At 22.0% G+C, this 27396-nt stretch overlaps 2 protein-coding genes across 8 annotated transcripts in view; both read right to left on the reverse strand.

Annotated features, from left to right (window-relative positions):
- Positions 1-18808, reverse strand: part of LOC122505771 (trichohyalin-like) — a 37692-nt gene extending 18884 nt beyond the window's left edge. For 2 of the 3 annotated variants that reach the window (XM_043617690.1, XM_043617634.1), the window contains exons 1-7: positions 18579-18808; positions 17423-17727; positions 17174-17254; positions 16536-16656; positions 13594-14154; positions 13149-13415; positions 12527-12747 (exon numbers count right to left, since the gene is read on the reverse strand). In XM_043617690.1, the coding sequence (XP_043473625.1) occupies positions 12527-12747; positions 13149-13415; positions 13594-14154; positions 16536-16656; positions 17174-17254; positions 17423-17708 (1537 nt within the window). In that variant the 5' untranslated portion in view covers positions 17709-17727; positions 18579-18808. Of the gene's footprint in view, positions 1-9174; positions 9373-12526; positions 12748-13148; positions 13416-13593; positions 14155-16535; positions 16657-17173; positions 17255-17422; positions 17728-18578 lie in introns of those variants that run through there. The other variant, XM_043617762.1, reaches the window with a different exon arrangement.
- A 3483-nt stretch (positions 18809-22291) lies between these two features.
- Positions 22292-27396, reverse strand: part of LOC122506251 (kinesin-like protein KIF12) — a 72185-nt gene continuing 67080 nt past the window's right edge. For 3 of the 5 annotated variants that reach the window (XM_043618361.1, XM_043618480.1, XM_043618422.1), the window contains 3 exons: positions 25041-25191; positions 23855-24069; positions 22292-22934 (listed from right to left, as the gene is read on the reverse strand). In XM_043618361.1, the coding sequence (XP_043474296.1) occupies positions 22493-22934; positions 23855-24069; positions 25041-25191 (808 nt within the window). In that variant the 3' untranslated portion in view covers positions 22292-22492. Of the gene's footprint in view, positions 22964-23854; positions 24070-25040; positions 25192-27396 lie in introns of all 5 variants that reach the window. The other 2 variants (XM_043618542.1, XM_043618619.1) reach the window with 2 other exon arrangements.

Below are 27396 nucleotides of genomic sequence, written 5' to 3' on the forward strand. Positions count from 1 at the left end.
TCTAAAATTATCAAAAATTCGAAAGAATTCAAAAATCCGAATTTCTTAAAATTCAACATTTTTTCCTCTCTTTTATGGGATTTAGCTTCATTATTTTTGTGCTTTTGGAAAATACTTTACTTATTAAATTGTCTCAACTCTTTGGTAAAAAATCTAAAATTATCAAAAATTCGAAAAAATTCAAAAATCCGATTTTCTTAAAATTCAACATTTTTTCTTCTCTTTTATGGGATTTAGCTTCATTATTTTTGTGCTTTTGGAAAATACTTTACTTATTATATTGTCTCGACTCTTCGGTAAAAAATCTAAAATTATCAAAAATTCGAAAAAATTCAAAAATTCGATTTTCTTAAAATTCAACATTTTTTCCTCTCTTTTATGGGATTTAGCTTCATTATTTTTGTGCTTTTGGAAAATACTTTACTTATTATATTGTCTCGACTCTTTGGTAAAAAATCTAAAATTATCAAAAATTTAAAAAAATTCAAAAATTCGATTTCCTTAAAATTCAACATTTTTTCCTCTCTTTTATGGGATTTAGCTTCATTATTTTTGTGCTTTTGGAAAATACTTTACTTATTATATTGTCTCGACTCTTTGGTAAAAAATCTAAAATGATCAAAAATTCCAAAAAAATTCAAAAATCCGATTTTCTTAAAATTCAACACTTTTTCCTCTCTTTTATGGGATTTAGCTTCATTATTTTTGTGCTTTTGGAAAATACTTTACTTATTTAATAGTCTCGACTCTCTGGTGAAAAAAACTGAAATTAACGAAAATTCGAAAAATTTCAAAAATCCGTTTTTCTTAAAATTCAACACTTTTTCCTCTCTTTTATGGGATTTAGCTTCATAATTTTTGTGCTTTTGGAAAATACTTTACTTATTATATTGTCTCGACTCTTCGGTAAAAAATCTAAAATTATCAAAAATTCGAAAAAATTCAAAAATTCGATTTTCTTAAAATTCAACATTTTTTCCTCTCTTTTATGGGATTTAGCTTCATTATTTTTGTGCTTTTGGAAAATACTTTACTTATTATATTGTCTCGACTCTTCGGTAAAAAATCTAAAATTATCAAAAATTCGAAAAAATTCAAAAATTCGATTTTCTTAAAATTCAACATTTTTTCCTCTCTTTTATGGGATTTAGCTTCATTATTTTTGTGCTTTTGGAAAATACTTTACTTATTATATTGTCTCGACTCTTCGGTAAAAAATCTAAAATGATCAAAAATTCCAAAAAAATTCAAAAATCCGATTTTCTTAAAATTCAACACTTTTTCCTCTCTTTTATGGGATTTAGCTTCATTATTTTTGTGCTTTTGGAAAATACTTTACTTATTATATTGTCTCGACTCTTCGGTAAAAAATCTAAAATTATCAAAAATTCGAAAAAATTCAAAAATTCGATTTTCTTAAAATTCAACATTTTTTCCTCTCTTTTATGGGATTTAGCTTCATTATTTTTGTGCTTTTGGAAAATACTTTACTTATTATATTGTCTCGACTCTTCGGTAAAAAATCTAAAATTATCAAAAATTCGAAAAAATTCAAAAATTCGATTTTCTTAAAATTCAACATTTTTTCCTCTCTTTTATGGGATTTAGCTTCATTATTTTTGTGCTTTTGGAAAATACTTTACTTATTATATTGTCTCGACTCTTCGGTAAAAAATCTAAAATGATCAAAAATTCCAAAAAAATTCAAAAATTCGATTTCCTTAAAATTCAACATTTTTTCCTCTCTTTTATGGGATTTAGCTTCATTATTTTTGTGCTTTTAAGAAATTCTTTACTTATTTAATAGTCTCGACTCTTTGGTGAAAAAAACTGAAATTAACGAAAATTCGAAAAATTTCAAAAATCCCTTTTTCTTAAAATTCAACACTTTTTCCTCTCTTTTATGGGATTTAGCTTCATAATTTTTGTGCTTTTGGAAAATACTTTACTTATTATATTGTCTCGACTCTTCGGTAAAAAATCTAAAATTATCAAAAATTCGAAAAAATTCAAAAATTCGATTTTCTTAAAATTCAACATTTTTTCCTCTCTTTTATGGGATTTAGCTTCATTATTTTTGTGCTTTTGGAAAATACTTTACTTATTATATTGTCTCGACTCTTCGGTAAAAAATCTAAAATTATCAAAAATTCAAAAAAATTCAAAAATTCGATTTTCTTAAAATTCAACATTTTTTCCTCTCTTTTATGGGATTTAGCTTCATTATTTTTGTGCTTTTGGAAAATACTTTACTTATTATATTGTCTCGACTCTTTGGTAAAAAATCTAAAATGATCAAAAATTCCAAAAAAATTCAAAAATCCGATTTTCTTAAAATTCAACACTTTTTCCTCTCTTTTATGGGATTTAGCTTCATTATTTTTGTGCTTTTGGAAAATACTTTACTTATTATATTGTCTCGACTCTTCGGTAAAAAATCTAAAATTATCAAAAATTCGAAAAAATTCAAAAATTCGATTTTCTTAAAATTCAACATTTTTTCCTCTCTTTTATGGGATTTAGCTTCATTATTTTTGTGCTTTTGGAAAATACTTTACTTATTATATTGTCTCGACTCTTCGGTAAAAAATCTAAAATTATCAAAAATTCAAAAAAATTCAAAAATTCGATTTTCTTAAAATTCAACATTTTTTCCTCTCTTTTATGGGATTTAGCTTCATTATTTTTGTGCTTTTGGAAAATACTTTACATATTTAATAGTCTCGACTGTTTGGTGAAAAAAACTGAAATTAACGAAAATTCGAAAAATTTCAAAAATCCGTTTTTCTTAAAATTCAACATTTTTTCCTCTCTTTTATGGGATTTAGCTTCATTATTTTTGTGCTTTTGGAAAATACTTTACTTATTAAATTGTCTCGAATCTTTGGTAAAAAATCTAAAATTATCAAAAATTCGAAAAAATTCAAAAATTCGATTTTCTTAAAATTCAACATTTTTTCCTCTCTTTTATGGGATTTAGCTTCATTATTTTTGTGCTTTTGGAAAATACTTTACTTATTATATTGTCTCGACTCTTCGGTAAAAAATCTAAAATTATCAAAAATTCGAAAAAATTCAAAAATTCGATTTTCTTAAAATTCAACATTTTTTCCTCTCTTTTATGGGATTTAGCTTCATTATTTTTGTGCTTTTGGAAAATACTTTACTTATTATATTGTCTCGACTCTTTGGTAAAAAATCTAAAATTATCAAAAATTTAAAAAAATTCAAAAATTCGATTTCCTTAAAATTCAACATTTTTTCCTCTCTTTTATAGGATTTAGCTTCATTATTTTTGTGCTTTTGGAAAATACTTTACTTATTATATTGTCTCGACTCTTTGGTAAAAAATCTAAAATGATCAAAAATTCCAAAAAAATTCAAAAATCCGATTTTCTTAAAATTCAACACTTTTTCCTCTCTTTTATGGGATTTAGCTTCATTATTTTTGTGCTTTTGGAAAATACTTTACATATTTAATAGTCTCGACTGTTTGGTGAAAAAAACTGAAATTAACGAAAATTCGAAAAATTTCAAAAATCCGTTTTTCTTAAAATTCAACATTTTTTCCTCTCTTTTATGGGATTTAGCTTCATTATTTTTGTGCTTTTGGAAAATACTTTACTTATTAAATTGTCTCGACTCTTTGGTAAAAAATCTAAAATTATCAAAAATTCGAAAAAATTCAAAAATTCGATTTTCTTAAAATTCAACATTTTTTCCTCTCTTTTATGGGATTTAGCTTCATTATTTTTGTGCTTTTGGAAAATACTTTACTTATTATATTGTCTCGACTCTTCGGTAAAAAATCTAAAATTATCAAAAATTCAAAAAAATTCAAAAATTCGATTTTCTTAAAATTCAACATTTTTTCCTCTCTTTTATGGGATTTAGCTTCATTATTTTTGTGCTTTTGGAAAATACTTTACATATTTAATAGTCTCGACTGTTTGGTGAAAAAAACTGAAATTAACGAAAATTCGAAAAAATTCAAAAATCCGATTTTCTTAAAATTCAACATTTTTTCCTCTCTTTTATGGGATTTAGCTTCATTATTTTTGTGCTTTTGGAAAATACTTTACTTATTATATTGTCTCGACTCTTTGGTAAAAAATCTAAAATGATCAAAAATTCCAAAAAAATTCAAAAATCCGATTTTCTTAAAATTCAACACTTTTTCCTCTCTTTTATAGGATTTCGCTTCATAATTATTGTGCTTTTGGAAAATACTTTACTTATTATATTGTCTCGACTCTTCGGTAAAAAATCTAAAATTATCAAAAATTCGAAAAATTTCAAAAATCCGTTTTTCTTAAAATTCAACACTTTTTCCTCTCTTTTATGGGATTTAGCTTCATAATTTTTGTGCTTTTGGAAAATACTTTACTTATTATATTGTCTCGACTCTTCGGTAAAAAATCTAAAATTATCAAAAATTCAAAAAAATTCAAAAATTCGATTTCCTTAAAATTCAACATTTTTTTCTCTCTTTTATGGGATTTAGCTGCATTATTTTTGTGCTTTTGGAAAATACTTTACTTATTATATTGTCTCGACTCTTTGGTAAAAAATCTAAAATGATCAAAAATTCCAAAAAAATTCAAAAATCCGATTTTCTTAAAATTCAACACTTTTTCCTCTCTTTTATGGGATTTAGGTTCATTATTTTTGTGCTTTTGGAAAATACTTTACTTATTTAATAGTCTCGACTCTTTGGTGAAAAAAACTGAAATTAACGAAAATTCGAAAAATTTCAAAAATCCGTTTTTCTTAAAATTCAACACTTTTTCCTCTCTTTTATGGGATTTAGCTTCATTATTTTTGTGCTTTTGGAAAATACTTTACTTATTATATTGTCTCGACTCTTCGGTAAAAAATCTAAAATTATCAAAAATTCGAAAAAATTCAAAAATTCGATTTTCTTAAAATTCAACATTTTTTCCTCTCTTTTATGGGATTTAGCTTCATTATTTTTGTGCTTTTGGAAAATACTTTACATATTTAATAGTCTCGACTGTTTGGTGAAAAAAACTGAAATTAACGAAAATTCGAAAAAATTCAAAAATCCGATTTTCTTAAAATTCAACATTTTTTCTTCTCTTTTATGGGATTTAGCTTCATTATTTTTGTGCTTCTGGAAAATACTTTACTTATTAAATTGTCTCGACTCTTTGGTAAAAAATCTAAAATTATCAAAAATTCGAAAAAATTCAAAAATCCGATTTTCTTAAAATTCAACATTTTTTCTTCTCTTTTATGGGATTTAGCTTCATTATTTTTGTGCTTTTGGAAAATACTTTACTTATTTAATAGTCTCGACTGTTTGGTGAAAAAAACTGAAATTAACGAAAATTCGAAAAAATTCAAAAATCCGATTTTCTTAAAATTCAACATTTTTTCTTCTCTTTTATGGGATTTAGCTTCATTATTTTTGTGCTTCTGGAAAATACTTTACTTATTAAATTGTCTCGACTCGAATATTGTTATTTATGAAAATAATTGAATTTTGAAAAAAAATTTATTAAAATACCTCAAAATAATTGAATTTTCGGGGGTAATTTTTTTATTTATCTTTAATAATCTTTAATAATTTTTCTTTCGAAAAATTATTCGTGTAAATAATTGAATTCTTAGAAAAATCTTATTAAAATTGAAAAAATTGAATTATTTCAAAAAAATTTAATTAAAATCGTATTTAAAAGAATTAATTTCTTTCGAACAATTTTATTAAATTTTTTAAAATAATTATTCAATTCTTCCATAGAATTTAAAAAAAAACATTTTATAAAATAATTTATTTTTTCGAGGAATTGAAATTAAGTTTTTAAGAATAATTAAAATTTTTGAGCAATTCCTGTAAAATTGTATTAAAAATAATTGAAATCCTGCTATGAATTTTATTACTTATGAAAATAATTGAATGGTTTTTAATTTGAATAGAATTTTATTATTATTCTCAAAAATAATTGAATTACAGAGAAGAATTTTATTATTTTTGAAAATAATTGAATTATTGCAGAAAAGTTTATTAAAATATTTAAAAAGAATTAAATTTTTGTAAAAATTTTATTATTTTTGAAAGTAAGTGAATTCTTCATTAGAATTTTATAAACATTGTTTTAAATCATTATTTTTTTCGAAATATAATAAATATCATCAAAATTTTATTATTTTAAATAATTGAATTCTTGTGTAAAAACTTTATTTGTGAAAATAACTGAATTTTTCGATTATCCTTTCTTAAAAAAGACATGGAGTGGAAAGGTCGAATGTATCGAAAAGTATCGAAGTAAAGAATGGGCAATGAGAATGTAAAATCTTAATAGAAGGGTGTTTTTAAAATTGTTTGTACATGTGAAGGTGGCGCTGCAGTCGTATGTTATTTAAAAAGAGCGCGAATATATAAATTTTATTTTTTTTAAGAGAAAGTACTCATAATAAATCTTATTTTGCATTGTCAAAAAAAACGTCAACATTTCAAATATAAATAAGCAAATTATTAACTGAAAAAATTTGAATATTATTATTAATGAAATAATGGACTTGGACAATGGACATATAAAAACTAGCACCGTAGACGGCCGCTTGCGGCCGTCGGAGGAGCTAGTTAATTTAAAATAGTAATGAAAATAATTGAAATTCTTCGATGAGTTTTATTATTTATGAAAATAATTAAATTCTTGCTTAGAATTTAATGAAAATTTTTTTTTAAAAATTGACTTTTCATGAAAAATTTTATTATTATTGACAGTAATTAAATTATTGTGAAAAATAAATTGCATAAAATTTTGTTAAATAATTGATTTTTACGAAATTTTTTTGAAAATTAGCGAATTTAAGGTAGTAAAAATTCTCTAAAAAAAATATTATTTATATTCTTTGTTCAGAAAGTTGAAGATTATTTTTAATTTAGGTAATTAATATCAATTTTTGAGAAATTCAATTTACCTCGTACAAGAAGTTTTCACTTTTGAAAATCTGATGTAAAATTTGAAATTAGTATCAAAATTTGTTAAATTTTTTTTATATACTTTAAAGTTTAAAAATATAATATAATTTGAAAATTTAATTCTAATTATTAGTTTTTTAGTTATGTGTCATAATAAGTATTTCTTTAAAAATTACATAAATTAAAATGACTGGAAATTGTTTACAATAAACATTGCAATACAACATTCCCGCGCGCTTGCGCGCGGATAATTTGTCTAGTATTTTTAATAATAATTGAATTTTGATCCAAAAAAATTGTTTCAAATTTTAAAAATTAATTGAATTCTTTAGAAATTTTTCATTATAATTGTATTGAAAATCGTAAAATTTTTGCGTAGAACTAAAGTTTTTTTTTAAATTTAAATATTAATTAAATTAAAATTTTTTAAAATAATAAAATTTTTTAAAGGAATGTAATTAAAATTTTATTCAAAATAATTGAAATTGAACATTTAATGAAATTATTTGAATTCTTGACAAGAATTTTTAACAATTTGAAAACAATTGAATTGGTTTGAAGATTCTTTTTAAAATTTTTGAAAATAATAATTGAACAGTTAGCAAGCGATTTCTTCTTAATTTTGAATCAGAAAATTGTTCAAGAATTGAATTCTTTCTAAAAATATTATTAAAATTGTTTTGAAAATATTTGAATTTTTGTGAAGAATTTTTACTTTTCATGAAAATAATTAAATTTTTCCGAGAAATTTAATTAAACTTGTATTCAAAATACTCGAATTGTTTCAAAGAATTTTATTAAAATGTTTAATAATAATTCAATTATTAAATCAAAAATTTTATAAAGATTTTAAAAATTACTTGAATTCTTTAGAAATATTTTATTAAAATTGTATTAAAAATAATTTAAATTCTGTGGTAAGTTTTATTATTTATGAAAATAATTGAATCCCTATGTAAACAATTTTATTATTTTTGAAAATAATAGAATTATTGCGAAGAAATTTATAAAAAATTTGTAAATAATTGAATTCCTGTGAAATTTTTCATATTTATGAAAATAATTAAATCTTTGGGTAGAATTTTATCAAAAATTTTTTTAAGTAATTGAATTCTTTTGGAAAGTTTTATTAAAATAGTAGGTATTGAAAAACATATAATTGTTGAAAATTTTCGAAAATAATTTAACTTTTGCCAAGAATTTTATTAAATTTTTTGAAAATAATTGAATTTTGGAGAAGAATTTTATTATTTATAAAGATAATTGAATTTTTGACGAGAATTTTTAAATATTTATTAATATACTTGAATTTTTGCCAAGAATGTTATTATTATTAAATTATTTATTTGTTTTTCATTTATTAAAATTGTTAAAATTATTTAAAGTTATACAAAATTAGGTGAAGAGCTTCTCATGATATATTTATACAATTTTTGGAAAATTCTCAAAAATATTGCAAAAATCGAGAAAATATTCTAAATTTTCTATAACAATTACATTATTATTATTATTAAATAAATAACTGTATGAATTATTATTTCATTCCTGCAAGAGTATTGAGACAATTTTTTATAAAAAAAATTTTATAAATTGAATTTTTCGAATATCTCCAAGTGTTTTGCTTCAAGTCTATAAAAATTGGTCTGTTGACATAACCTAACCTACATTCACTTCTTTGATTACTCGCGTTTTTTTCCCCTTCTTTAGAAAAACCAGTGTTTGCCTGTCAGATTCAAAACAAACACAAGTCGTTTCTAACAAAGGATAATAAATTCGACATTTTTTTCAACAAACAAACGAATTTGTTACATATAAATAAACACTACAACAACAAACAAACAACCTTGGTCCTAGTGTCATAAAAAAACCAAAAACATCAACATTAACCATTTTTTCTAAATTCACAATTGAAAAAAAAATTAAATTGAGAAAAAACGATTGAAACATCAACAAAGATTGTTCGTTAATTAATAATAACAACAAGAAAAATGTAGTCAAATTGGCAATGAAAATTGTCCGTTAATTAAGGGGTAAATCCCCTTCTAAATAGTCATTTTTTTCACTTCTTTTTTACACTAATATTGAGAGATAAACATAGGGAAATTAAAAAAAACATCTCGGTCCATTCCCCACCTTATAGAGTTTAAAAAATTTCACTTTTAATAGCACGTGCGACAGGAGCGCAGTGATTGAAAACAAAACATTGAACCAAGTACTCTACTTACGTTTTCTAAGTAATTCCTGAAACTTTAGAAGGAGATCAATATTGTAATCACGTATTTCTGCACCTGACTTATTACTCAACATTTTTGGAAATTTATTTTATTTCCTGTCATGATTTATTGACGAATACAACAAATAATGAACAAACAACACAAAACGGGGTATAAACGCCAAGCCGCACACAATTTTTTAGTTCGATTCCAGGAATTCGCGGTAGAATGTAAGTGTCTCTCTCTAGCGGCGAAATATTCAAATTAGGAAGAATTTTAACTCCATCGCGGTAAATTTAAAAAAAGGAAAATAATGAATATCAAATGAAAAAATTGGTAATAATTCTGTATATTGTTTAAATAATAAAGTTAAATCAAATAAATAAATAAAAATTAAATAATAGTATTTAAATTAAATAAATAAATCGTAGTTTTTTAATAAAAATTTGATCTAAAGTTTCGAAATCGACATGATTCTCTTATCAGGGAGTGTAGCAAATGATTGATTAATCATTATTCAGTAATTATTAAATATTAATGAACAACAAGAATTAACAACGAACAAAAAATTAGTAAATTAGTATAACAATATTAAAAATTATAATAATTAAGAATAATAAGTTTTTAATTGAAAATATTTGTTTTACTTCGTAAACCACAAAAAAAAAAATTTCAATAAATTCAAAAATAATAAAAAATATAATCGAAGTCAGAATCTATAAAAATAATTATAAACACATGAATAAATTTAATAAATAAAGATAAGAATAAATAATTAGATATTAAGAAATGCAAATTTTAAATATAATTAATAAAAAAGTAGAATAAATAAAATAAACAAAGTAAATGAAATAAATAAAATATGCAAAAAATAAAATAAACCAAAACAGAGGAAATAATCCATTTATTAGTAAAAAAAATATATTAAAATAATAACCATTTATTATGGAAAATGGAAATAATCCATTTATTAGTAATAAAAAAATAAATTAAAATAATAACAAATAAATAAACGAAACTTTGGAACAAATTTTTATTAAAAACCAATTATCCTGTATTCGTTTTATTATTTTTCTATAATTTAAATATAATAAACAAAAAATAATTTTAATAAAAATTACGAAAAAAATGGTACATAATACGGACTTCACAACAAAAAATATTAATAAATATTAAGTTCAGAAAAGGAAAATTAAGAGAAATTTAGATTTTAAAAAAGGAGAGAAATATGGAAAAATTTTAAATGTGCATTTTCTAGTTAAATAATAGATTTGATTAATAAAAGTGTATTTTTGCCAATTTACTAATTAGAAATATTTTAAAAATATATGTTTAAAATTTTCAATTATTTGTTTATGAAAATACAATAATCTTAAAAAATAGAAATGGAATATTTGCAAAACTTAATTTTTCCGTATTTTTTAAATGATTTCTCAAAACTTTTATTAAAAAAAAAAATTCGAAGCTGTTTATTCATTTATCTTCTTAAAATTAACTAATTAGTAAAAGTTTAAATTGAAATTCTTTCAAAACTAAATTATTTTAAATGTACTTTAGAACTTTTAATGTAAAAGTAAACATTTTACATTAAAAAAAAAATACATTTGATTCTGACTCTTTGTAAAATTCAATTATTTATCAATTATTAAATTAAACTTTGTTGAAAATTCCATATTTCTAAAAATCTCTAAAAAAAATTCTTTAACAAATTTAAATATTTTCAATTACATTTCACAAAATTAGAATTAATTTGATAATTGTTCAATAATTAATTTTTTTTGAATACTTGAGTATCATTATAAAATTAAATTAAAATTTCCCAGAAACCTAATTTGTCTAGAATTTTAAATGAAATTATCGTAAACTAAAATAATTTTTTAAATAAATATTTAATTCATAATTTCTTCACAGTAATTGAAATTTTCAAAAGAAAAAACAAACAAAAATATATTTCATTTTGACTCTTTGTAAAATTCAATTATTTATTAATTATTAAATTAAAATTTTTTGAAAATTCCATATTTTTAAACATTTTTAAAAAAAATTATTTAACAAATTTAAATATTTTCAATAAAATTTTACAAAATTAGAATTAATTTGATAATTGTTCAATACTTAATATTTATTTTTGAATACTTAAGTATCGTTAAAAAATTGAATTAAAATTTCCCAGAAATCTAATTTGTTTAGAATTTTAAATGAAATTATCGTAAACTAAAATAATTTTTTAAATAAGTATTTAATTAATAATTTCTTCACAGTAATTGAAATTTTCAAAAAAAAACAAACAAAAGTACATTTCATTCTGACTCTTTGTAAAATTCAATTATTTATCAATTATCAAATCAAAGTTTTTTAAAAATTCCAAATTTTTAAAAATCTCTAGAAAAAATTCTTTAACAGATTTAATTATTTTCAATTATATTTCACAAAATTAGAATTAATTTGATAATTGTTTAATACTGATTTTTTTTTGAATACTTGAGTATCGTTAAAAAATTGAATTAAAATTTCACAGAAATCCAATTTGTTTAGAATTTTAAATGAAATTATCGTAAACTAAAACAATTTTTTAAATAAATATTTAATTAATAATTTCTTCACAGGAATTGAAATTTTTAAAAGAAATTCAATTATTTCTGAATATTGCAACAGATTTTAACTAAAAAATTTTCGAAGTTCATTATAATTGATGTTTTTAGAAAATTTATTCTAGAATTTAATTTTTTGAAACACTTTTAAATTATTTACAAAAATAAAAGAAAACGATTAGAAAGATTGCAGTTGTAATTTTTAGAAATAAGTAAATTTCAAAAGGTTTTACATTGAAATTACTTGAAATTTTCAATTAAAATAAACTATAATAATTTTTTAAATAGTTTAACAAACATTATTGAAGTTTTGAATGTAAATGTAGAAATTCTAAAAAAATTAGGTTTTCAAAAAATTGTAATTAATATTTTTTTTTTGAAGATAATTGAATTCTTGAAAATAATTAAAAAAATTGAAACAATTAAAAGTTTTGTCAAATTTCATTGAAATGAAGGATAATTTTATATTTGTAAGAATTTAATTTTATTACTTTTAGAAATCATTTCCTTTATTCAAGTTTAAAAATAAAATAGAGAGAAAAAGGAAAAAAGGGGAAAAATTGATTAAAAATTGGAGAAAAGGTAATTTTTTATAATAGAGGAAAATGACAAGCGCTGTGAAGTCTATACATCAAATAATTTTAAATAAAAGTTTAGATAATTTAATTTTAAATGAAATTTATGTTAAAAAAAATTGCAGATGATATTTTAATTCAGAGAATTTGAATTTTGAGAAAAAAATAAGCAATTAAAAATAAAATTTAAATTCTTACCAGATTTTGCAGGCGTTGCAGAGTGTTTATCATTTTGTCCCTCCTTTATTCTCGGAGTTCCTTGAGTTTCATTTTCATCAGCAATTTCCCCTTCTTCTGCCTCACTGTCCCATTTTGATTTTGGAAATTGAACATTAATCGAAGATTGAACCTTCGTTGAGTCCGCTGTACGATACCAACCTCGATGTTTATTTCCTTCCTCACTATCTGCAGTCACAATTCTAAAAATTAAAAATCACTTATAAGCTTAATATATTTTTCTCTTAAGTGTTTTCGACCTAAAATCGAATTTTCTTTAATACAAAACAAATCCGATCGGTTCAAATTTCAACCATTTGGAATTTCTCAAAAAAAATTTTCCTGTCAAAGGTGAAAAATAATTCCAAGAAGCAAACAGAAAACAGAAAAGAAAAAAAAATAGAAACTTAATTCAAAGAAATTATATTTTTAGACATAAATAAAGAAAATTTCTGAAAGAAACAAGAATTTATTTAAGAAAATAACTAAACTTTAATATTTGTTAACAAATTCGTAAAATGTATAACTTTTAACAAAAAAAAATAAATTCATAAAGTAAAGAAAAATGTTTTTCAAAGAAGCAAAATAAAACTAATAAACTGACTTTATATGAGTTGCTTCACAAATATCGCCCATTTTTTCTCGCCTTTCAGGTGGAACGACGTTTAACACTTGTCGACGATCGAGAAGAAGTGCAACTTCCGGATTTTCTGAATAAAGAATTTGAGGTCGTGCTTTTGTTACACGAACAGTTTCCGGTGGATATTCTTTTGGTCCATTCAGTCCATCCGCGACGTATGAACTACGATGTTTTCGATGATCACCAAGTAGTAACATTTGACCAAATAAATCGGCAAAATCCTGCGGCGTTCTAATAAGTAAAAAATTGACAATTCAAATTAAATTCAAATTTAAAATAATTAAAGAAAAATTTAGTTGTACTCAAACGTTTATTTTCTTCTTTTTTAAATAAAAAAGAAAATTAGCAATTATGCAAATTTTTTCCTTTAATTTCTAAAAGAAAAATTGTGATTAAAAAGAGTACTAACCTTGCTTTCTCGGACTTTTCCACGCTCTCTCCTTTTTTAATCCGAGTAACTTCATCAATCGATAATCCAACTTTTCTCAAATCTGCCCACGAATTACATTTACTCAATTCTTTCTCTTTATCTCGTTTTCCTTTTTCTTTACTCGATTTATCTCTCGTCTCTTTACTTCTTGATTCTCCTCTTTTCTCTCGTTTCTCATCGGTTCGTTTACTCTTTGTTTCATCCTTTTTGCTCTTATCATTCTCTCGTTTTTCTTTTGTGTCGTCGCGTTGTTTCTCTTTATTCTCCTCTTTTGCTTTAATATCGTCTCTTTTTTCTTTCACTTCACCAACACTTTCACCACGACTCTCATCTCTTTTTACTTTTAAATCAGTTTTTTCTTTCGAAAATTCATCATTTTCGAAATTCTCATTTTTCTCCCTCTCATCCTTCTTATCTTTTTTCTTCGTATCTTTATCAGAAGATGGCAATTTTTCAGTGGAATGTTCTTTACTTTCTTTACGATCTTTCTCATCTTTCGCTGAACGCACGTCTGTTCTCTCTCTACTTCTCGGACGTTTTCTAAATGAATGGAAATTCAGAAAATTGCTTTAAAATATTACAAACTAAAAACTATAATGAAAATTGAATAAATATTCTAAAGTAAATAATAATAATAATTGACAATTGTTTCGTGGAAAATAAACAATTTAAATAAATATATTTAAAGTTATAAGTTGTAATAAAAGGGTTGCCACAAAACTTTGGTTTCATTTTTTCTTAACTTTTTTCTAATTTCCAGAAAGAATTTAACTTTTTGCCTAATTGCTAAAAAAAAATTCAATAGGAGTTCAATTACAAAAACTAAAAAAGATCATTTTTAGAAGCACAAATTTAATTTAAAACATTAAGAGAGTCTAATAATAAGTATATTTTAAAAATAAAAAATAAAATTAGCTACACTTCCTTTCATTATTTTCAAAAATTAGAGTAAAATTATTTAATGATTCAATTATTTCTTATCGAATTCTAGGAAACTTCAATTATTTTAAAAAATTTCAATTATTTGCTTATCCAATTCAATATTCTATTTCAATTTAATAATTTTTTTAATAATATGTAACTGGAATATTTTAAAACAAAATTATTTAGTACCTAATAATCAATTTTTTAAAGTTCGAGCAGTTTTAATAATAAGAAAAATAATTTTTTAGAACTTAAAATAATATTTTTACAAATTTTAATCCTTAAAAACAAGCGGGTAAATTTAAATCTTTTTCAAATGAACTAATTAACAAAAATTCAATTGTAATTCTTTCAAAATAAAATTATTTTAAATGCAATTTGAAATTTAAATTGTAATCTAATTAATGCCGATTTTTACACTTAATTCTCTTCAAAGAATTGAATTTAAAATATTCTGAAATTCAATTATTTTTGAAACTTGCAATTATTTTCAATTCAATTTCACAAAATTTCAATTAATTTGACATTTCTTTGATAAAAATTATTTTTAAAAATCCAAGTGTCATTGAAAAATTGAATTAAAATTACTCAGAAACCATAATTTTATGAGAATTATAAATGAAATTATTTTAAAGTTAAATAATCTTTTAAATAAATATTTAATTATTTTTTATTTATTTTTTGATTTAATCTATTTTTAATTAATTTTTATAATCTTTGAAGAATAGAACTTAAATATTTTAAAAACCTAAATTTACTTAATTTTATACGAAATTATTTAAAATTTAAATAATTTTTAAAATTATTGTTAATTACTCGGTAATTATGAAATTCAATTATTTCTGAAAAATTTCCGGTTTGCTTTTTTCATTAAATTTTTTTCTTAATTAATTACAATGCAAATCTAGAATTAAATTAACTCTGTAAATTTGAATTATTTATTATTTGTTCCAAATTCTTTGCAAATTTAATTATTTAAAATCTCTAATGAAACTCAAATTTATTCAAAAATCTTTGAAAATTCAATTATTTAAAATCTCTAATGAAATTCAAATTTATTCAAAAATCTTTGAAAATTCAATTATTTAAAATCTCTAATGAAATTCAAATTTATTCAAAAATCTTTGAAAATTCAATTATTTAAAATCTCCAATGAAATTCAAAATTATCTACTCAAAATTCTTTGAAAATTCAATTATTTAAAATCTCTAATAAAATTCAAAATGATTTACTCAAAATTCTTTGAAAATTCAATTATTTAAAATCTCTAATGAAATTCAAAATGATTTATTCAAAATTCTTTGAAAATTGAATCATTTAAAATCTCTAATGAAATTCAAAATTATTTATTATTTATATAATTATTTTCTATTCAATTTTACTAAAAATTTCAATTAATTTGATAATTCTTTAATAATACTTGTTTATAAATTTGAGTAACGTTAAAAAGTTGAATTAAAATTTCTCAGAAACTTAATTTGTTTAGAATTTTAGATGAAATTATTTTAAAGTTAAATAATTTTTTAAACAAACATTTATTATTAATTTCTTCACAGGAATTGAAATTTTCAAATGAAATTCAATTATTTCTGAATATTGCAACAATTTTGAATTAAAATATTTTCTAATTTAATTATAATTCATAACGTTTTTAAAAAAAATTTATTTTACAATTTAGTTTCTTGTAATAATTTTAATTATTTATAGAAATGAGAAAAACCGACTTATTTCTAAATCATTGTAATTCAAAGTTTGTAAAGTTGAAAAAATATTCAAGACCAATTTAAAGTTTTCAAATTTTTCAAAATTGTTTTTAAACACCAAAAAAAACCAGAAATTTTTGTAGTAATTTTTGAAATTCGATATTTTTCCCATATTTTTAATAAAATTCTGTGAAATTGCCTGATTTTCCTAACTTTTTTCGATTTCGATGAATTTCGTCAACTCGGAATAAATTAATTATTAATTTTTTTTTTGGGTAATTAAAAAGTACTTACCTATCGTTGTATTTTCTGTCTGAAGATCTGGAATGATAATCGTTTCTTCCCTTTCTTTCTCTGCTGTTTGATTTTCTTCGGTAACCCAATAATCCCCGTCTAGCTCGATTACTTCGTTCATCTGATTAAAAAGACCAAAAATTCGTAAGGAATAAATAAATAAATTCAATTTTAATTAAATAACAATGAAGTGGAAAAAAAGATTGAAAAACGTGATTAAATTGTTTTATAAACAATAATAGATGACAAAAACTGAAATCTGAATTTAAAAATTGTTTCTTTAAAATCTAGAAATACATTTAGAATTTTGTTGAAATTAATTTCGACTATTTAATTTTTACAATCATATTTAATTAAATATGAAATTCAATCATTTAGATTAAATTATAGGAAAGGATTAAAGTTTAGATTAAAGTTACGCTGAAAGTTTTATTTAATTAAATTAAATTAATTAAATTAAATTAATTTAATTAAAATAATTAATAAATTATTTTTATTTTATTAAATTTTTTTTAAAGAACTTAATGAAAGAATCACCCTGAGTATTCTCGGGTTAAATCGTTAATTTAATAGGGAAGTTAATTTAATAAGAAATTAATTAAAAATCTAGAAATTATTCGAATTATTAAATTAACAACCTGTTAAACTTTGAGCAAGAAGCAATTTATTTTTGCTCTCCTCCCTCACAATTTCTTCAATAGCCAACACCTTTTCTGCTTCTGAAACAAACAAAATTTTGAAATAATCTCAAATTTTTCCATTAATTTCAAATTTTTTACAATTCAGTTAAAGCTGAAAGAATTGTTCTTCTCTTTTTTTTCCATCACCTTGACTTCAATGTTTTATTATAATAAAAATTCTTGAAAAAAATAAATAAATCTAATTACTTTTGCTTTTATTCTCCTCCGCATTCTTTTTATTGTGACCTTTGTGCTTCAGTCTCGATACTTTTTGCAGTGGATTAGGAATAGCAGTGTAATTTTTAACAAATGCCATTAACCGTTTTTTAGCTTGTAATTTACCAAGAACAGGCTTAAGGGGTTTGGGACTTTCTGTTACTGGTGATTCAAGATCACTCGTTTGATTTCTGCTGTTATCCGGGGTCTGCGGTGTTGGAATATCCGACAGCGAGACATTAACATCTGCTGTAGATTCTTCCACTGAATCCGCCATTGGAAATATAATTTATTCTCTGCAATCAAAATAATGTCTAATTAACGATTTCAAATTAATAAATAAAATAAAATATTTCCCCCAAACAAAAAAAAAAAACAAAAATTAAAAATTAAATTTAGAAAAATTTAAAAGTTTTTCTAATTTTCTAAAATTTAAAACAATAATTAAAAAACATATTTTATATCAAAATATGATTTCAAAATGTTTAATTTAAAAAAACTCATGTGATAATTTTTCATGCAAAAATTAAAAATAAGTCGAAAATGATTTCCAAGAAACATAAATGGAGTAAAAAAAATATTTTATTACATTATTATTTTTCGTAACAATTCGTAACTTTTGTAAATATAAACAAATCTTGTCATGGAAAATAAAATCCGGTAATTTAAAATTTACAACTTTACAGAAACTTAACTTTATTTTAATTATTAATAAATTAATTTTTTTTAATTTATAATTAAAAAAAATCAATTTAACAAATCAAAAATAATAATTAAGTTATAAAAAAAATCTTCATCTTAAAAGTCAAAAGAATAAACTCAACATGAAGGGACAAAAGGATATTTAAATTAATAAAACTCTAATTAATTAATTAATTAACAATTAGTATTTTTTTCTCTCTTTACTAAAGAAAACATTTTTTTTTCCTCTGAAAATGACGACACGGAGAAAGTTTTTTCGTCTTTTCATTTAAAAGAAATTGAAAAATTGTAAAATTTATTAATATAACGTGACTGCGTCATTAAAGAGACAATTAGAGGGAAGAGACCGATTAACGACACAAGATTAAATAGCAAATATAAGCCGGAAGCACTGTTTGCAAATCGAAGCAATCAGCAAAGGCGGCGAGGTTTCTCAGCCCCTTACCTCGTTCTGCGAGGAGTCAGGAAATTGAAAAATCCAAAAACCTCATTATTTTATGTCGTGCACTAGCGATGGGAATTGTCAATTTCCCAAGGTGTATCTTCAGTATAATTTGCGATTTATAAACAAACTATTTAAACTAACACAATACACAACACAAAATAGAAATTCCGACACTCGTTGATGATGCAGACATAGCAGACATCTTGGTCATGCAGGATGACAACTGAGAAACGTGAAAAATTTCTTTCTTTTCTCACTACACTAATTTTTCAAGAATCTAATTTCAATAATTAGACATTTGATTCTTTTAATTATTATTTTTCTTACTATTCACTAATTATTGCGAATAAATTTTACAATTATCTATCTAGAAGATATAATAAGATAACTAAACGAGATGGATATTCTAATCGGAAATGTGTGCCCCGTCAGTTATTAATTTGACTACTTTTGTTAAATAAACATAACCTAAAAGTGTTGATATTAGACATGAAATAATGACATTTTAATTGATCTCGGAAATAGAAAATGTTAAATAAACAAAGAAATAAATTATTAAAACTTTGTAAATAATTGTCTACATACCTTTAACATTATTTATTTTTAAAGATAAACTACAATGAAAAATTACACTAGAGCAGGGTTTTAAATTTATTTTTCATTGACTGCAGTGCAGCCAAGTTGATTTTTTATTATTTCAGGTTGGCAGTAATGATAGTGGACAAACTTGTCCAAAAAGGAAGATCCAATCAGAATTTACATTGCAACCTAAAGTCTAGTTCACACGACTTATTATTCTTACCTACCCATCCCTGGTTTTATACGTAAATTAACACATTTTTTACGATTTTACTTGCGTAATTTACGTTTTGAAAAAAAATTCAAATTTAAATTGTAACGACAAAACAGTTTTTTCAAAAATCAAATTTTTTAATTTTGAAATAAATTAACCAAAACAATAATTATTTCAAATTAAAAATTTAAAACATTAAAAAATTCACTTTTAAACTGATATTTATTTATTTTCAAAAATGTTGAAAAAATTCGTAGCAATAATTCAATTATTTTCAAAAATACTAATAAAATTCGTTATAAAAATTCAATTATTTTTAATATGTAGGGGAACATAGTCTAGGTCGGCCACCTTTTTGACTTTTGTTTATAACTTTTTTTTAAAAATGAATTTGGACAATTGAAGTATATGGTTGGAAAGTCCTGTTTAATAGGAACATTTTTTCTGTACAAAGTAAATTGACAGGTTTAAAAATGAAAAAGTTATAAAGATTTAAAAAAAAAAAAATTTGTAGTCCAGGTTGGCCATTACAGTCAAGGTCGGCCATGTTTAAAATTCAAAGGGCATTAATCGTTAAAAAATAAAATAACATGTTTGGAGTTACGGAAAATTGATTCTTTATTGTTTACAGTTTGTAACTTAATGAAATAACAAAATAATAACAATAAACAATATAAAAAAATAAATATAAATAAAAAAAAGTTTTGAACTAAAATATTAATAAAATTAAATAAAAATATTAATAAGATGATCAATTATATTATGAGTTATACAGAATTGCAGTTTTTGCAAATGAAGTAGCTCGTCCTCAACTTTGCGCATTTTAAACACATAGTGGCCGACCTTGACAGTAAGTAACATTACCGAATTGTTGTAACCATAAAGAAATACGTTTCGGGATTCGATTTTTTACTTTGTTTTCCTTTCAACCATGAGTCCCACAAATTTTCTGCATACTTGCCTTGACGATTCAATTTGTTTTTTATCGTTTATTAATGGTTTTTCACATTATGCACAAAACTTTTTTTGAGCTTTTTTTGTACCGACGTCACAGAAAACACAATTTTCGATTTTCCGAAAATGTAATTGAACAAAAAGTTAGGTTTCACTAAGACAAGCTTCGACAAAAATGCGCGTAGGTGGCGCTAGTGAACTTGACAAAAAAACGCGAGTGGCCTACCTAGACAGTAGGCCAACCTTGACTACATTCCCCTACCTATTTTAATAAAATAACCCTCCACAATTCAATTCTTCAATAATTCTTTTTATAAAAATAATAAAATTCTTCGCAGGAATTCAATTATTTTAGATACAATTTTTAAAGTTTTTCTAAAGAATTCAATTATTTTAAAAAAAATTGCAACTAATTAATAAAATTCTTTTAAAGAATTAAATTCTTTTCTAAAAATTTAATAAAATTCTTTATAAATTTTCAATTACATACTTACAAAACAATTTGAAAAAAAATTCTTTGCTGAAATTCAATTATTTTTATAAATGTTAATAAAATTCTTTATAGAAATTCAATTCAATTCTTTTTAACACAATTATATAGGAATTCAAATTAAAATAAAAAAAATAAATATAAAAATAATTGAATTTTTAGAAAGAATTTTATTAAAATGTTTGAAAATAATTGAATTCTTGCAAAGAATTAAATTAATTAAATAAGTTTTTAATTTATATTAAACGTTTATTTAATTTGAATTCATACGAAGAATTTAATAAATGAAATTCTTTGAAAAATTTAAATAATTTTCAAAAATTTAAATAAAATTCATTATAAAAATTCAATTATTTTTTACACAATTTAAATAAAATTGCTTGCAAGAATTCAATTATTTTTATAAATAATAAAATTCTTGTTAGGAATTTAATTATAAATTAGTTACAATTTTTAATTAATTCTTTATAACAATTCAATTGTTTTTAAACTTTGTAATAAAATTCTTCGAAACATTTTAATTTCTCAAAAATGTTAATAAAATTGTCTACAAGAATTCAATTTATTATTGTAAAGAATTTAGTATTTTCAATATAATTTCAATCAAATTTCTGTAATGAATTCAATTTTTTTTAAACATTTTAATAAAATTCATCGAAGTAATTAAATTATTTTCAAAAAAGTTAATAAAATTCTACAGAAAAAAAATGGAATTATTTTCATAAATAATAAAATGCATAAGAATTGAATTTTTTTCATTAATAATAATTCTTCTATAAAAATTACTCATTTTTTAAAATTTTAATAAAATTCATTGAATGAATTAAATGATTTTTAAACATTATAATAAAATTAATCGAAACAATTCATTAATTTTCAAAAAAGTTGAAAAAAATTCTACATAAATATTCTTTTAAAAGATGTAACTCGTTTTCAAAAATTTTAATTAAATTCCTGGAATTAATTCAATTATTTTTAAACATTTTAATAAAATTCGTTGAAACAATTAAATTATTTTCACAAAACTTTATAAAATTCTACAGAAAATATGGAATTATTTTCATAAATAATAAAATTCAAAAGAATTGAATTATTTTCATTAATAATAATTCTTCTAAAAAATTTAATCATTTTCTAAAATTTTAATAAAACTCGTCAAAACAATTCAATTATTTTAATAAATTTTAATTAAATTCTACTGCAAAAATTAAATTAATTATGTAAGAGTATTTTTTATTTAATTTTTTTATATTATTTACTTTTTGAAAAAGTAGTTTTTTAAAATTATTCATTCTTTAATTTTCATTATTTAGTATTTTTAGTAATTGAATATAATTATATAAATGAAACGTAATAAATTATAAAATTATAAATCAGAAAAAATAATGTTAATATATGTAAATAGAAATCTCTTAATCGAAAAATTAGCCCAGTATTCGATTATAAGTGATTAAGAAAAAGTAAGGAAGCATTGAATATTTTTTTTTAATTCTATTGATAAAATTTGTTGAAAATAAATTATTATTTCCGCATAAAATCAAATCTGTACACTCCCATATTGCACTAATTGCACTATAGTTTCTATATTATGAAAATTAATTTTTATAATTCACACATTCGCCTCATTTTTTTAAATATATTTCCCACATGTATTTATATTTTTTTAATTATTTGTAATTAAATTGGTTGATTATGAAATTGTTCGTCAGGCGTAACGAGACTACCAAAAACACGTTGTATATTAGTATCTTTCGATGAATTAGAATTATTCTCATTAATTCGTGAACGTGAATTTGTTCTCGACAATAATTTTACATCACGATAATTATCATAGGAATTGTGATAGTTTGTTGTTGTTCTTGTTGTTGTTGGAAATGGTGACGACGATGTTAATAATGGAAATGGTGCAGTCGGTGTTTCAGATTCAGCAGAATCAGGAGCTGACATGTTGCCACCCTCTAATAATGATTCACTCAAAATAGAATCTGGAGTGCCATTTAAAGATTGTACATTTGAAAAAACAGGTCCACCCATGATGTCATTTATTTTCGACGCATTTCCCTTTATTGCCTCGGGTACTGTTGACGTACGTCGTAGCGTCGCTCGTTTCTGGCTACTACTGCATTTTAATTAACACAAGTTGTTCACCTTTTAATAGTGGTAAAAAAATCCAATTTTATCAAAAACCACACCATTCCAAAATATTTTTCATTTTTTGTTTGCTGTCACACTTTTGTTTCAATTCGATTCTCATAATGCTAATAATTAAATAAATAAATAAATAGCTAATAAATAAATATTAGGAATAAATATTATAAATAAATTTAACTTAAAAATCTAAACTTAAACTCTTAATATCAAAATTAATTCCTAATTCCTAAAAATAAATTGAAATCAAAATATTTAAAATCTATTCTTAAAAATGTTCAAAATAAAAAAAATGTTCAAAATGAACCGAAGTTTCAATAAATTCATTCAAAAGATATTTGTTATTTCTAATTGTTTGAATTCTAGTGAGATTTTATTTTACTGAATAATAAAAAAATAAATTATTTTACTTTTTCAATCTTTGCGCAACCAAATAATTGAAAACTCATCGAATAGAAAATGAAACAATTTGAATCGAATCGTCTAACATGCAATGCAATTTTACACAAAAAAGTGCACAATAAAGTTTATAAATTGTGTTTTGCAAAAAAACCAATATAATCAAAATTAAAAATTTAAATCGAATAAATTTAAATAAAGAAAAGTGAAAAATAAAAAATTTTAAAATTCGTTTTTGTAGAGAAAATTAATAAGCCCCAAATAAATATTTAAATAAAAATTCAAAATGAAAAGTTTACAAATATTCTTTCTTGCAAAGAAAATCAATATAGAAATAAATATTTTGTTATTAAAAAATCTACCCAATTCGTTAAATTAAAAATAAAAAATAAATATAAACCTTCTTAGAACAAATTTAACGAAATAAAAAAGAAAATGCAAATTTATCTTAAAATATTATTGAAAAAAATAGATAAAAGAAAAACTACTCACCGACTTCCGTTAACGGGAGAAATTATTTGATCCGGACTCGCAAAAGATTCGTTTCCATTATCCCAAGAATTATGACGACGATGATGACTTTTATCTTTATAGGCCTCGGCAATATTATTAACGCTACCAATAATTCGTCGTTTGTCCAATTCCTTCAATACCTTCTGTGGCATAACACTCCCGTATTTAGAAATTCCATTTGCGTCTAAAAGATCCTGAAAAAATAGAAAAAATTTAATTAATGAATTCACAGTAGTTAAAAAATTAATATTTTTTTACACAATTCTTTATGCAATTTTTTTTACTTCACAAAAATGAATGCAAATAAATAAATAAATACAGGAATAAATAATAATGAATAATTCTCCAAATAACAAATTTAAATCAAATGAACAAATTTTAGTTCTTAAATAACAAACAAACACAACAAATAGTTTAAAAAAAATTATGAGAATCGAATTAAAAAATTGTTACATATTCAAATTTTTATTTATCGAAAATTGTTAAACGAAAATTGTGTTATATTCAAATTTTTACGCAACATAATTTTAAATTAATCGAACTTTTATTGCAGATCTTTAATGGAAGTAAGAAAGAATTTTAAAACGAGCTAAAATGAAAAAAAAGAAGCAAATCATAAATTTACGCCAGTAACGTGGCTTAAATTAGAAAACACGATGTATCGCCCATGATTTATTGAAATTCGCTCAATGTAAATCATTCGGTTATAAAGTTCTCTCTCGAGTAAATCGATTATAATGAGTTATAAAAAATTATATATGCACCTATAAATGAATTTCATCGTACAAAATTTCATTAATGGTGTACTATAAATGATCGACATTTTGATACAACAATTTAAAAAAAAAAATATAAATTTCCATATTTTTAATGACTTTAAAAATTTACATTCAATACTTATTTCAATTTAAACAAATTTTTTGTAAATAAAATGTTCAAAAAATAAAATAAAAAAATATTATTTAAAATTTAACAACAAAGAATGAAAGAACTAAATGAAAAAAAAATATAATTAAAGAACTATTACTATAAATTTGGTAAATAAATAAAAAGTAATCTAACTTTAATTAAAGTTTTAATGTTAAATAATTTTTCCAAATTAAAAATTGTCCAATTGGGTTTTGAGAAAAAAAGCAAAATTTAAAAAATAATAAAGTTGAAATACCCTGGAGACGGAAAAATTTGGAGAATTTGAGTGAGCATTTGGGTTGGTCCATATATTCGTGGAATCTGGAAGATCATCATTATTTGCGTCATTAAGCATTTCCGAAGAATAAGTTGGTCGTGCCGGTATAATTGGTGAACGACAACAAACCCTGCAAATAATTATTAATAATTAGTCACTGTATATAGCACGTAACTTCAAAATATTCTCTTGATTCGAATTCAATAATTAAGTAAATAATAGTAATCATAATAATAATAATGATAACAATAAAATTAAAAAACAATAAAAACTTAAAAATATTATTACTGTGCCATATTATTATTATAATTACTTTATTATGTAAATTATAAAATTTGTTATTATGTCAATTTCAATTTTTGAATTATTTCAGATTCATCACAGGAATTCAATTATTTTTATAAATAAAAAAATTCTTTGCAGGAATTTAATTATTTTTAATACAATTTTAATTTTTTAATAACTATTTCTAGAAAGTAATTATTTTCAAGAATTTTATAATAAAAATATAAAAATTTATTTATTTTATATTACAAACCTACAATGTTAATTAAATTCTTCAAAAGAAATAATTTTTTCAATTTTAATAAAAGTTTTAGAAAGAAGTTAATTATTTTCATCTATATTAATAAAATCAGACTTCTGTCTGTTCATTGCTCCAAGCTTGAAAATTTTTATATATTTTTTCGTTTTGAGGCATTAGAATTCGAAAAACGTAAAAAAAATATCTGTCTGTATGCAAAACTTTGTTCGAGCATCAATTGAAAACGGTTTAACCAATTACAGTGAAACTTAACAGTCTATTAGGTATTAACGTAACTTAAAATCATAGCCTTAACCGATTGAAAAATATTATTAAATTATTTAAGAAATTCGAATTTTTGAATTTTTTCGTATTTTTGATAATTTTAGATTTTTTACCAAAGAGTGGAGAATATTAAATAAGTTAAAGTGTTTTTCAAGAGCACAAAAATAATAAAGCCAAATGCCACAAAAGAGAAGAAAAAATGTTGAATTTTAAGAAATTCGAATTTTTGAATTTTCTCGAATTTTTGATAATTTTAGATTTTTTACCAAAAAGTGGAGACTATTAAATAAGTAAAGTATTTTTCGAGAGCACAAAAATAATAAAGCCAAATGCCATAAAAGAGAAGAAAAAATATTGAATTTTAAGAAATTCGAATTTTTGAATTTTTTCGAATATTTGATAATTATAGATTTTTTACCAAAGACTGGAGACTATTGAATAAGTTAAGTTTTTTTCAAGAGCCCAAAAATAATGAAGCTAAATGCAATAAAAGTGACGAAAAAATGTTGAATTTTAAGAAATTCGGTCTTTCGAAATTTTGATAATTTAAATAGTAATATTTTCCTACCGAAATAGCTAATGGTAACTAATTATTAATTTTCCGGTCAAATCAAATTCCCGGTTATTTTCTGATTTTCCAGATTGGTAGAAACACTCTTAAATGTATTGGTAGAAACTAAAACTCGTCGAAGACGGGTACGACAGCTAGTAAATAATAAATCTCTTCGCAGGAATTCAATTATTTTGAATACAATTTAAATAAATTGTGTTGTGAAAATGCAATTATTTTTGAATAAATAATAAAATTCTTTGCAGGAATTTAATATTATCTCCAGTAAAATTTTTCCAAAGAATTTAATTATATTTTTGAAAATTCTAACAAAATTCTTAAATAAAATTCAATTTATCTTCAATAAATTTTAATAAAATTCTTTTTAACAATTCAATTATTTTCAATATAATTTTATTTAAATTCCTCGAAGAAATTTAATTATTTTTGAATATTTTAATTAAAATTCTTTGAAATAATTCAATATTATTTTTTTTAATTTAAATAAAATTCTTTGCCAGAAGTAAATTATTTCTGATTTAAAACTATAAAAAGTTATACAAATTGTAACCTTTTTCTTTAATAAATATGTTTTCTTTTAGGATTAGAAAAAAAGTCACACTAATTTTAAACTTTAAAACATTTAAAAAGAAAAATATTCCGATAAAAAAGGAAACAAAAAAGGAATTAAAAACAATTAACATTAAATTTCGAACATACATCCGGAATACAGTGATTATTATTTTACTAGCCAAACTATCCGCGCGCAAGCGCGCGGGAATGTTGTATGGGGCTGCTTATTTTAAACAATTTAAAAAATTTTAAAGAAATAATTATTATAACCTAACAAAGAGATTTTACTAACTAAAATTCAAATAATTTCACTCAATGGTCTCAATTTAAATAGAATTTACATTACTAGACTTAAACTATGGCTAGAACAATTACAATTAGTATCTGGGTCATCTTTTGCATTG

This window comes from Leptopilina heterotoma, unplaced genomic scaffold, assembly GCF_015476425.1.
Source record: "Leptopilina heterotoma isolate Lh14 unplaced genomic scaffold, ASM1547642v1 Lhet_0, whole genome shotgun sequence".
In the NCBI taxonomy this organism is placed as follows: domain Eukaryota; kingdom Metazoa; phylum Arthropoda; class Insecta; order Hymenoptera; family Figitidae; genus Leptopilina; species Leptopilina heterotoma.